Source organism: Ambystoma mexicanum, chromosome 6q (assembly GCF_040938575.1).
Source record: "Ambystoma mexicanum isolate Mex_15411 chromosome 6q, UKY_AmexF1_1, whole genome shotgun sequence".
Classification (NCBI taxonomy): Eukaryota; Metazoa; Chordata; class Amphibia; order Caudata; family Ambystomatidae; genus Ambystoma; species Ambystoma mexicanum.
Genome location: NC_090937.1, coordinates 80,138,143 through 80,151,649, shown reverse-complemented (window position 1 = coordinate 80,151,649; position 13,507 = coordinate 80,138,143). Strand labels below are relative to the sequence as shown.

Below are 13,507 nucleotides of genomic sequence, written 5' to 3'. Positions count from 1 at the left end.
ATAATAATAATTTTCATCTCTTTAAGTAATACATGTTTTTTGATTCAGCCAGCAGTTGATGAAAGTATCGTGAAGTGGCTCTCCTGGACGGCCAAAGGGTTTCTAGCTCCTTTAGCTGCAGCCGTGGGAGGAATAGCAAGTCAAGAGGTTTTAAAAGCTGTGACTGGAAAGTTTTCTCCATTGCAGCAATGGGTAAGTATGTATTTTGCTTGATGTATCAAATAAGAGTAAATAAAATATATAATAGTTTAACATGAGATGACCGTATATAGCCTGCAATTTTATTTAATATGGGCATTTACCCACTCTCAACAAACAAGGACACTTTGTAATGTTAATATGATAGAACACCACGTTCTAAACTTTGTGAAAGAAAGGGTGTGTTTTGTTTTTTCATATAAATAAATAATTAATTTGCAATTTCTTCCATTTCAGCTTTACATTGATGCTGTCGATATTGTTGGATCGCTGGAGCAACCAAATAATGAAGAGTTCCTTCCAAGGTGGGATAACATTTTAATTTTTATATTTTTATTGTTTGTGACGCACACATACACTTTAAAGGCTGTTTCAAAGTTCTCTGAAATGCATTGGGGAGACATCCATTGTGTAGCAACAAGTCTATTGTGTGTAAAATCAGCGAACATTTAACACCTAGGTCACAATCATGGCTTGCTGTACATTTGTAACAAGTCATGTACATTACATTGTGACACAAAACTGGTCAACCCACAGGTCCCAATAATGAACATGGGAACCTGTGTTGCTTTTTCCAGCTCTAAAACGAGGGTAGATCTACAATAATTTACTGCAATGCTCATGTACCGCACAAGTGTTGGTGTACTGAGACCCTTGAAGCAGGCATAGTTATGAAATGTCAACTTTTGTGACATCTCATGCATCACGTGTGGTGGTGTGAAGTGCAATTGTGCATAAGCAACACAAAGTCTGCAGTCGCACACAAAGAGCCTTTGTTGAATTGAGCATTCAGCAATTGTGCTCTTTTGTAGCTTGAGAATGCATTTCATTCGTGAAAGCTGGAAACCTGTTTTATTTGATTTGATTTCAGATTTTGGGCTGAATCCCATGATCTCAGCCTATGTTCTGAGCAGCTGGATGGCTGCTTCCCCACACTACCATCTCCCACCCTCCTCACCCCTATGGTCACCGTTTATTCCCCATGCCCACTCATCTTATTATTTAGGCAGCGGCAAGTGCCGTCGTCACTCCAACTTTCGTCCTGGCCCGCCGGCCACCGTTGAAATCCTTCCATCTCCATGGTGGCCATCTTAGGTCAGCCTTTCTTTGAATGAAAGGGACGTTGTAAGGCATCCCATTCATTCAAAGTAAAAATATTGCTATCGGCACCCCAGGTTTCCGTATTCGAAACCCAGGCTGCTAATGGCAATAACTGGTTTGTGGGCTTCAACGGCTTGGTAGCGGCACTGGGGTCTGGTGTTAAGACAGTCGCTTCGTCCTGGCATATAACATGGGCCCCAGACTGTTACTGGCTGGTGAAGCCCACCGAACAGGGACGTCATTTGGGAGTCCCCAGGGGTTGCAGCTGCGACCCCTGAGGTCTCCGTTGCTACCCCTAAAAAACATATATCGTCTTTTTTTTTTTTAAATGTAAGCTTCTGGGCAGTGCTATGTGGCTCTTTTTTCTGGATTGACTGGCTATCTTGATCAGGCTTCAACAAAAAAAAGAAGACAAAAAAAATGGGGGTTGCACAAGTGTAACACTTTAGTAGTGACCATAAATAAGGGAGAATAGGAATAACAAATAATTTGTCTTTCTGGAATTCTGTAAAATAATTGCTAGACTCATTAATAGTTTATTACAGGCAAACTTCAGGGGGTGAGTCACTGATTTTGTCTGTTCTTAAACACCTCAACTCAGCCTTTCATCCTTCTGAGGTTGATAAATGGGTACACAGACTGGGTGATATTGTATGTATGTTTGTTCTGTGTAAAGCGCTTAAGCGTAAGTGCTATATAATAACACATAATTATCATTTGGCCTTTGACATCTGCTTGCATTCACATTAATTTAGTAATATGGGCCTATACACACACTGACATTAAGCATAGATATGGTGATCCATTCTTTTATGAAATGTAGATCACATTATAGTGATATCGTAACCTTATATTTTTGTAACCGTATTTTTCATAGTGTACAATGCCATGTGATGACATTTCCTGTGAAAGTGTGTGCGCCATTGCTTCCGGTTATGTCTCTTCAGGGTGGTGTTAAATGACATCACGTCTTGTCTCATCATAGGACAAGGGTCGTGTGATGTCACTTCCGCTACCCCTGGCATTTTGGTGAAATGACGTCCCTGCCACTGATCCCATTATTATTGCTGTATGAATCAACACCATATATAATAAGGTTGTTTTAAAAAACTAGACATCTATTGCAGAAAGCAAACAGCCAGTGATAACTTGCCACTCCCAACGATATTGCCGTTCTGAATTACTGCCGGTGCCAGTACTGTCAGTGGTAATTGCAACTAGTGGTAAGAAAATTCCATTGACAAAATACATTTTTGCATTTTTATATTCAAGAAATATTGCTTATTTAGCTGGTGCTGAAAATGTACTGTTAGTTGTGAAAATAGTATTCTGGGATAGTTGCCATTGCTTCATCACTACATGATTGTTAGCGGCCGCCACTTGACCTATACTTCAATTAGTGACAGCTGTTGTCTTATTTTACCCTGTTTATGATGATCCAGCTGATACTTTATTCTTTGGTTTTTGCCACTGTTGTTCTCATTTACATGTGCACTAGAGATTATCGGTGTTAATACATTTACCATTACTGATCATTTTAAGCTGCTTCCCATTCTAGATCCATCAGTAATCTGTTTTCTCTTTCTGTAATAGTTATAGCAATTCTGTTGCTAAACACCAAATGTCACTGGCACTAATGATACAGCCCTTTTTGAAAAACTTAAAATGGCCCAGATTCCCTGAAAAACAGCTATACAATTAAGTTTAATAGACACTCTTGTTAAATGCCAATGAACATTTGTGTAAAACGCAGCTCTGCACATCGTTTCACCGCTTACTATCGGCTTGTCACTACTGGAACCGTGATGATGATGATGGCTTCTGCATTTTGAATCCTGGGAGGGAAGGTAGTTGATATTCTTGGGAATCGTCCTCTCCACTTGTATCTGGTTTCTCCTACGTGATCGCCACTGGTGTCAGAACCTCCCCTTGGTCCCTGTGGAGACGCTGGCGTCTCATTCAATGTGCTCTTCCATTACGGCATAGACCACTTCTGTTTGTGCAGTTTGGCCGGTGTCGTCCACGCATTCTTCAGTATGTATTGAATCCTAGCCCGGTCGGAACCTGCGTCTCAACAGGTATTCTAACGCTGTACCGATGTTCCTATTCTCATTTTGCCCTTTTTTTCTTCTTTCTGCCTGAACCTTGAGTTCCTCTTCAGTGTATTCCGACCTTACCTTCTTTACTGGTTTCTGCACTGTTGCTACAGAGCTTTCCATTTGATGCCGTTTCTGCCAGTCCTGCAAATTCACTCAGAGTATTTTTATCTTCCTGGGATCGCCAGCTCGATGGTAGGAGTTTTACTGACGCAAACTCCTTACCACCACCAGAGCACCTAAACATCCCAAGGGCTTTTCTGGGATTCCCTTTTCCCTTGCTGGACTTTGCGTCTGGTTCTCCCCTTGCTTCCCTGTTGCACACTGGAATCGGGGGAGATGGCAGTTTCGCTCAGTTCTGAATTCATTATACAAACCAGCTGTCTACTTCTGCAATAGATTGTAACTGGGTACCTTATCCTCCAAAACTCACAACTGGGTAGTTTCCATCGATTTTGGTGTCTAGTTTCAGCTGTCTATTGCAGTTAAAACGCTCAACCAATGTTCTAGCACTCATCTTGGGACTTGCTGTCTTCAGGTTTACCTTCAGAGTCCTGATAAAGGATTCCTTTTCTGTGGTCTTTGGCACCTTTTTCGAAGTTTCCCATTGTCACCATGCTTGGTACATCCATGTTGCATGCTTCCTTCCTTCAGCTCTTAAAAGTTATTTTAGCATCTGTGTGGTTCTCCTGAACTGTACCTTCTTCTATCTCTTTTTATTGTATTACAACTGCTTTTTATTACACTTGGTCATGCTATACCTTGTACCCCCAGCCATGAGGTAATTACTGAACCCTGTGAACCATAAGCTTCCACTGAGTAACTTCCTCATCTTCCTTACTCTTTATTGCTTAATCTGAACTTTTCTTCCAAGCACATAGTGACCTTTTAAACATCATTCCATCATGCTTGACTGTTGTCTCTAGAGGAAAGATTTGTATGTTAGAGGTGCTTTTTTTTGCTTGTAGGCATTCACTCGGACTATCCAGCGTATGTTCATGGGGGCAACCTTCTTGCTTCCACAGTACCTTCGGCACATTTTCTTTTTTCCTTTCACTGAAACTTACCATCTTTTAATCTGTCTGGATTCTTCTACTATAATTTACTCTTTGGAGGTGGAAAGTCCTGGACATTCCTCCTTGATTGCTGCCTTTACCCTACTTTGAGCCGTGCAGTGCCTCAGCATCATGGATAGCATTTGACAAAGTAAAACCCAAGCTCCTTTCCAAAACGGTTAGGTTTATCACAGACAGTGTAATTTCTATTGATGGAAGGAACTATTGCAGTCCACTGTGGCGTCATCCCAACCAATACTAGCTACTAACTAACCTTTCAGCCTCCTTCCCTAACCAATACTGCATCCTTCAACAAAACAATAACACTGCATACCAAACTCCCCTGACCCAACCTCAAAGCACATAGCTTGCAAGCATTAACCCGCGTTTCTCACCAGACAATCGCACTTGAGACAACCAACAGAATGCACAAAGCATATGTGGTTCTAACAGACTTTATTGGTCAGGTTAGGTAATGGGGATAAATTCCTGCATGTAGCATGGATTTTTCTAAGAAAGAAAAGGATATTTAACTTGCTGAACAATCCAGGTCAATGGTGAAAAACTGTTGAATACTATTGGTTTGATCTTTTAATACTCTGTAATGTGACTGTTTCACTAAACTTTCCATTTCAGCGATGCATATAAATATGAACTTTTATATTAGAAATACCCTCTGTAGCGTGCTGTAGTGAGGAATCTGAGACAGAGGTGGCATTTCAGTATGATTTCCTTCTAAGAAAAGAGAAAACACCTACCTTTCCCTAGTTCTAGAGGCTTGTTTCTACCTACCCAAGGAATAACTGGGGTGTTCGTCATCAGGATGGAAGTCCAAATGAATATCCGTCCTCTGTCCATTAATCGCCTCTACTCTAGCCCTACCAATAAACACAGAGAAACATAAATAGTACTAAGAGAGTGACTCGCTTCTCCTGGTTCTGCAGATATCAGACCTAGGGATAATTTTCAAGAGTCTTTATTTCATTTAACTTATTATTGAAGAGAAAATGCCAGGAGAATGACTCCCTTCTGGCTCCACAAGTTCAACCTTCTCTTGACAGTCCTTTACAACCTTTAGCTTCTGATTCAACAAATGCAACCCTGGAGAATGACTCCCTTCTCCTGGTTCTGTGGCTCAAGGCTCTCTTGAATGTATCGCCCTCTTTATTTCTGATTCTAACAGTCTTGTCCCACTTACTGAGATGAGGTTTATGGCTCCAGAGGCTCTGTTCACTTTGTTTACTCTTAGAATAGTTATTGAAACAAAGGAGATTCTTTCCCAACTGTTCTTATCCTTATTGCAGTTACTGGGACGAGAGCGATCACTCCTGATGCTTTCTTCACAATTTTTATCCTCAAAATAATCACTTAGATGAGGGAATTCACTCCTGAGGCTTGCTTCACACACCCCCACTTCTCTTGTTGGGCTGGGACCTTCCCAGCCGAGTACCATAGTCCATTGTTGGTCTTAGTTGTGTACTTCTCTTGCATTCTTGGGGCCATCTCATCGCAGTATCTTTCACATGTGTTCTGCATGATTCTGTGAATGTTGTTGTTCTACTAAGTACCTTCATATTATGAATCCTGTTTAGATGGAGTGCTCAAATTGATGGTGTCTAATCTTACAGGAAGAAGAGGAGTATCACAATAGTACACAGCACTGTCAGCCTAATGCTCGACAGATCGTAAGGGTTTTCTAGTTTTAAGGGAAGGAGGATTAAGGCGTTCCATCATGAATGGGAGTCCTTGTCACCATAGGGGGAGTGTCTCGCTGTTAGGTCCTCCTGCTTTTTACCACCGCTATGGGGCTGCTATCGGTTGCGTCCTCACCTCCCTAGCCTCACAGGGAAGGGCTTCCCCTTCGGGAGTAGTGACATCATCCCATGAATCGTGTCACCTCACATTTTATTTCAATGTTTTATTCATTCATCAGACAATGACTATGTTAAAAGCTAAGCGGACACATCATATCTGAATTTACACAGCTAAGTTACAGAAAAGCACAAAATCCATCCCAAATTGTAATATGCAGACAAAACATCTTGGCTCAGCACTTATCCTCCAGTAAATGACCACTTACTGCCCATACTTTCTTCAAAAAATTAGCTACGGTGAAATGAATCGACCGATTGATTGACGCAAGTAGGAACAACATGCCCAGTCAGTTATATCACAACTCTGATTCCCCAAGTTTGCCCACAAGAAGCATTTTCCTCAGGTCGGTATACAAGGGACAAATTAGAACAAGATCTACTTTGCTACTAGACTGCAGGTCCCCCCGTGGCGGATAGTGAAGCATAAGCCTTGCCTTGAGGTTTCATGAGTATCATCTTCTCTAATCGCCCTCAGGAAGTTCAGAGCCTTTAGTTTTAACTCTTAGAAATGCTATTCATTCTTTCAGGATTCTCATAGTGAGGGACCAAGTCCTAATTGTTTAACACAAGCTTTATATGTGAGGGCCAACCCACTTCATAAGACCCCTCCACAGAGACGATATTCCTTATCCACTCTCTGGCAAGGGTACATTGTTGGGCTTCCCATAAGGTCTCAAACAAATCATGTTCATTAAATTTGTAGTAGCTGTCTCTACATGCAGCGAATATACTGGAGTTGAGGTATTAACCCCGCTGAGGCTTCTCATACACCCAGATTTCACACCCATAGCTATCTGAAGCAATTGCTTTGCCGTTGTAAATTTTTAACCATATGCTTCACTGAACTGATTGATTATTTTGGCAAATCCAAAGATGCCACATAATACTATTCACATTTTAAGTGTTTGTTTAACAAGATGATCATCAAGATGAATCCTTTGGGATGCAAAAACTCATCAAAAATATGGTGTGGGGGGGGGGGGGGTAAGTGGATAAAAGCGGTGTGAGGAATAGGGACTAGATAATAGGAAATTGGGTTTGGGGGAACCCCCCTAGCCCCAAATATATATAAAATGATTTCAGTGGGGTTTTTTTTGTCAGCAAAAAACTGCAAGAAAAGAAAACTGGCAATATAAGAACATAGAACTTTAAAAATAGAGGCCAGAAAACAGCCCTGACGGACTCCCTTGTTGGCTATAATTGGCTTTCTTAGTACACCATCTGGACCATACCGGACACAACCCAGAGTTAATATGCAAAGCTAACATCCAAATTAAGGGTTTAGGAACCCCCATTAAATCAAGTATTGCCCTGAGATGTCTCCTGTCTACTAGATCAAAAGCAGAGCTAAAATCCATAAATGCCACGTAGACACAGGACCTTGGTACCACTGCATCCTTGGCTAGAATAAGATATAGGTTTAGAGACTGATATGTGGTCCCTGTGCCCCCTTCTAAAATTAAAGTGATGTATACTTTCGTTAACTACCGGTCTCAGTCAAATAATTGGCTCCTTATAGGTGTTGGTTACTGTAGAATTACGAAGCAGTACCGCTGCACTTGCACCTGTGTTTTCGACAGGCCTTTGAGAGAGGGGTAGTCAGTCTGGTCTGTTCCTTTTTCTTTTTCTTTTTTTCCCCCTTCTAAAAGACAGCTGGATATTACTCAATTCCTCCACACGTTTCAGGATAAGACCTGAAAAAACCTTTAAGGTTCCATTCAGCACGGTTACACAACAATAGGAGGATGGAGAGGACTAGCAACCCTTTTTGCAAATGAGTACAATCAATCCCATTTTCCAGCTGGACAGAAAGTTAAAGTTTGAAAGAATTGCGTTAACCTGTAATATGAACCGGTACCATGGTTCAACGAGGAAACAGAATAAATCCATAGGAACTCTATACAAACCAGGAGCCTGACAGGGTTTCTGCCTAGTTAAAATAGTTGCCAGCTCTTCCAGCAAAAAGGAGAAAGAATTGCTCCCTCATCCATGTAGCGACGGGAGGCTATACAACCCTCTGCAGTAGAGGTATCATTAGAATTATATAGGCCCTCAAGGTGATTAACCCAAACTACTTCTGAGATATGGGCTAGATAGGCACTCTCCGATCCAATGTCTAGCCCTGCACTATTTCTGGATACAATATTCCAAAAGGTTCTGGAGTCTGATCGAACTGTGGCTCCATATAATGTATCCCAGTATTTATGGGCAAGCACTGCTGCATTGGCGAACAGAGCAGTTTTGAACTGAAGGCCCCTAATCCGAATTTCATCCAACATTGCAACCCGGTGCTTTATTGCCTGTAAAATAGAGTTAATGTTTTATGCATATCCACCCCTCCTCGTAAGTAATTCCAAGTAATGCGTATTGAATTGGAAAGTCAGAGTGAAAGGGTTTGAATTAATGGCCTCTCGCAGGTCACGTGATGAGGGAAACTGGGACTGCAAACATGGAAATTGAATTATGGAAGGGTTACTGGCACGTGGGCAGGAGAAGCCAGCGATTTTAACTATCCTCCGGTGGGAACTTTCTAGAAGGAACTTAAAACAAGCAAGGTATTATATGATGGAGAACAGAGTTCTCCTGCACCAATATCCATAGGAACTGATCAGTGCCCACCAAAACAGATGGGTTTAGCAAGGCAAGTGAGAAAAAAACACTTCACTTGCCTCCAAAAGTCAGGACATGTTTGAAACAGTATCAATGTGGGGGTTTCCACAGATGGATAAATCCGCAAAAAGAATTTATTTTTCAACACTCTGATGGTTGATAATAGGGATACTGGTTTTTCTCTGGTTCTCAGCGCTAAACAATGTCTATGGGGTAGATTACCCAGACACATTTTGCCACTCTCAAAAATATTACAGGGATATAACACCTAGCCTACTCCTCATTTCTCAAAAAAACCTGCCTGCAATCTAGGATATAGTGCCCAGTTCACTCTGCTTTATTTTAGTGCCAGATATTCCCAGTTTTTTGTTGGATCATCCACCTTGGCCAGAAAGGCACTCACAGGGTCTGTGGTTCTGTGGTTTTGCCGACCTGTGAGCCCCCTGTCCTGATTATTATTTTTTTCCCTTTCGGCCTTTCCAGTTTCCTCCTCTCTTGCCATTTAAGCAGACACTTTGTACGCTTTCTGGGCTTTCTCAAGCATTTCAGCATTCTCATCACTCTCAGCTGCTACAGAATATTCTGCCCTGTCAACTCACTTGGCTCTCTCAAGGTTCTAAGCGCTCTCAGCTCATTTGGTGGTTCATTCCAGCTTGCTTTCAGCTGGTTCCTCGGAAGTGCCTAACTTGGTTTCGCCCCCCACCCCCACATTTTTTTATTATGTTGCTGGTTGCTCATTGGTATCTATTGGCCCCATGTGCCTGAGTGAGCTTTCCCTGTCTGAGTGTTTGGTGTACCTCTTTGAGTCATTAGTCTCACCAGTACTCTTTGCCACTTACCGAACCTACAAAATAAAAAGCCTGTTGGTTATTTCAACGAAAGTCCCAACTGTGAGGCTGGCTCACCCCCATCCAAAGTCTCCCTGATGCTCAACTGTGATGGCTTGTTTCGATGATCCAGGCCCAGGTACATTAATCAAGGCCATAACACTGTAGTGGGACAATTCGTTATCCTAACTTGTTCAAATTGCTGCTTTAAATCCATCTGCGGAGCCCAAGCAAATGGCCATTTAAGCTGGTGGCATTCAACAGTGCTCGGCGCGCCACTCTCCAGCCTTGATTCTCCATGTTTTTCCTAGTTTTCTACTTCTTTGCCACTGTCTGGGACAAGCTTATATATTGCCATAAGCAAAGAATAGAGACGCTGCTGGAGATGAAATTTAGTGGAGTGCTTGCTGTACTAGAGGGACTGTCCCTGATCCATCTCGCTTGTGGCACTTTCAGAGAGCTCTGGTGAACTTAAACCCAGAGCCCTCCTTAGTTCGAGGGCAATGACTTTGTCACATACCACACCTTTCGAGGGAATACCTAGTTCAGGACTCAGTAGGCACCATGCTCCTGAAACACCTGGAAGCTTGCCTGCACACAGACCCTGTTTTCTTCCAATCTGCCCTCATCCGGACTAAGCAACGGCTCCCTCTACCCCAGATAACTTTTCACTCCTACCCAACACATCTCTTGGGACCTCCCAAAGAGCAAAGGTATGAAAACGACAAAGGGTGCATCATATAATACCCACTAATATAGCATTACCTTTCTAGCGTGCCTTTATTCTGTACTACTTCACACCAGTGGGCCATGGCCTTGTTGTACTGTAGGGACTGCTGCATGCTTGTACATGCCATCTAATTTCCTCCATACTTGTGGGATAGGCCATCCTTTGGAGACGGTAATCAAGTTTGATGTAGAGCAACATAATTGAAAGCAGAGCAAATTGTGCCAGGGCACATGCACAAACTTGCTAGCTGCTTTTGTCACCCTCCTGGTCTCAGGCTGAGTCTGGTTGAGGGGGTTACTATAAACTCTTTGGTCCCTAAGATACAAATCATCTAAGTTTTGTGTAACTTTGGAATAGTTGTAAAACAGTGTAGCTAAGGTCAAAGCTAACCAGCGCTATAAAGTAGCTGGACAATATAAATGTCAGTTCATTGAAGTGGCTTGAATGATTATCCATTGTTTCATTTCAAATATGTTGACATTTAATGGCAAATGTTTTATTGAGGTGACTTTTATAGCAAATGGCAAAAATGGAAGTCTATCAAAAAGCATTAGAATATATGATAGTTTAAAAATGAGGGCATTCACTAACAGTTTTTAAAAGATGCAGCATATATGTATTTGTGAGCTGAAAAAAACGTAGTCCCACAAAGCACTTTGATTAGCTTTCTAAATAACAAACATACAATCATTAGTGGCCAAGGGTTGCTGCAGTGTTTTAGTAACCGTACAACTCGTCCAACCTTCTGTTTGCTAGCACATTATACTAGAATGCTAGCCTTGCTGGTTACAGTTGCAGATATGTAATTATGTGCTACTAATGACATTTACTTGCAAATGTAACTATGTTGTGATTGTGTCTACTTTCAGAGGTGATCGGTATGATGCTTTGAGAGCATGCATTGGAGATTCTCTACGCCAAAAACTACACAATCTAAATGTGTTCTTAGTAAGTATGTCTGCACCCAATTGAAAATCCAAATTTCACATGCTGTCCTTGCCTTAATCTTTTCTTGTTTGAAAATTCAACTTGCCAAAATGTGTGTGGAATTCAAACTAATTCAGTGGTCTTCCCCTAATCACAGCTTTAAAAAATAAATAAATAAGCTAAGATGAGTAAAGTGTCCCTCAACTTTATTTTAAGTCGGCGGCTCTACGATAAATGCTGGGCATACATATTGTAGTTAGAATTACCAAAGATAGACTATCAAATCAAGTAGTTCAAATACGTTCTATAAAGAGCAGACACCCCTAATATTGTCAACATAGAAGTAGACATTTTGTACTTGTTTCTCAAGAGCTGCAAATGTGTATCATAGACTCGTGGTTCTCTTACCCAGACCTGCAGTAAAGCATGTCTTGGTTTCACACATCTGGCTTCAATATCCATTTACTTTTTTTTATCAAATATAAGAAAATGAATTAATGTCAACTTACTGGTATCAAAGTCTATGCCTGAGCAGCAGTCGATCAAGAGTACTGTAAACGTGAGCTGTCCAATCTACTAGACAGAACTAGCCAGGCTTATCTATGCACAATGCACTGATATGTCCATGGAAAGAGGCTGTGATCTGACTACTTTTGTAGGAAATTATCCTGAAAATAGGCATATGATTGAGCCAAGTATAAACAGAGTAGCAGACGCACCTTGAGGGAAAGCAGTGATCTTTTGAAATGAGAGCTGGGTAGTCCTAGGAGCCATTCGAGTGATCCTATAGTTCTTGGTATACAGAACCCTAAAAATGTTTTAGGCCTGTAAAAGTTGCATAACCTTCATTATAGTATGGAAGCATACATTAGTATTACTCTTGCTATGTACACGGTTGAATATCTATAGGAAGTGTGTGCAGAGAAGGGTTTACCTACCTCTGGTAACAAAGCTGGTTTAGTGCAGAAACCATTAGATTACCAGAAGCTAAGAATAATACTTTACCGTTTACTAGTGGAGTAGATGCTTCTGTGGCTGAGCGCTATTAATGGTCTTAGTGTTCTTGAAACTGCAGAATGCACTAGTGAATCTGAAGACTTCAGTCTTCTATGACCACATCTGATGTTATTTTTGATTTGAGGAAAGATGAGCTGTGGCTCAAAGACATGGAGATCAAATAGAACATAGCAAATATGGAATCGGAGAAGATTGAGCAAGATAAGGATACAGCATTCCAGACAGCTACAGTTGGCCAGGATGAATGGGCATTAAGGCTCCTGCAGAGGGTCAGGGAAGGATGCTGGGTCCTTGTCTCATCCAAGATTTCCTAATGATCTGTTGAATGTTTATGATGAACAAAATTACATTATTGATCGGTGAACTTTATTTGAGTATGTGCAATAGATGAATGAGTCAAACAATATTTCTTTGTTTCTCATCAGACCTCCCCAGGATGGCTGCAGCGCTATTGTGAAGTTATTGATGCCTGAGAGAAACGAAAGCATGTTATGCATTTTAAGTTTGTGAAGTCTCCTGACCAATATTTAAAAAGGTTTATAGACCACAAGAAAAAGAAAAAAGAGAATATTTGTTTGACTTAAGCAAATTATTCTTTGAAAAACTTTAGTGGTTGAGTTGAGGGTCATAAAGTAACCATCTTTGAAGGCATGATAACTCTTAAACGTATGTTTGCTTCTTGTTTCCGTGAGCTCAAACGGCAATTGAAAGGTTTTAAGTGATTAGATTCAAAGAAACTGGCCATTTCTGCTGATCTATGGGTGTCCCATAGAGTGTCTGATAAGGACAAGTGTTCTTCTGTTGAGCAAGAGAATGAAAATAAATCTGAAAGAGGGTGGTTTTACTGAAAAACCTGCATCTCATAAGGCCCACAACCGGTTTCATGAGGTCAGTAACTCACATGGAGAAGAATGTAAATCCCAAGCAAGAATCTGGCCACAGTAGCCTCCCTACATACAAAGGTGCTCAGGATCTTGCGCAACATGTGGAAAAAGAAACCATGTGAAGGGGGACCCTAGACATAAGGGTAAGATCTAGGGGGACCATTCTGTGACTCTGGCATTCCCTTATG

At 41.3% G+C, this 13,507-nt stretch overlaps 1 protein-coding gene across 2 annotated transcripts in view; it reads left to right on the top strand.

Annotated features, from left to right (window-relative positions):
* UBA6 (ubiquitin like modifier activating enzyme 6) overlaps positions 1–13,507 on the top strand; it is a 1,607,755-nt gene that overhangs the window by 710,588 nt on the left and 883,660 nt on the right. For both annotated transcript variants that reach the window (XM_069630498.1, XM_069630497.1), the window contains exons 14-16: positions 49–192; positions 436–503; positions 11,361–11,439. In XM_069630498.1, the coding sequence (XP_069486599.1) occupies positions 49–192; positions 436–503; positions 11,361–11,439 (291 nt within the window). The remainder of the gene's footprint in view (positions 1–48; positions 193–435; positions 504–11,360; positions 11,440–13,507) is intronic.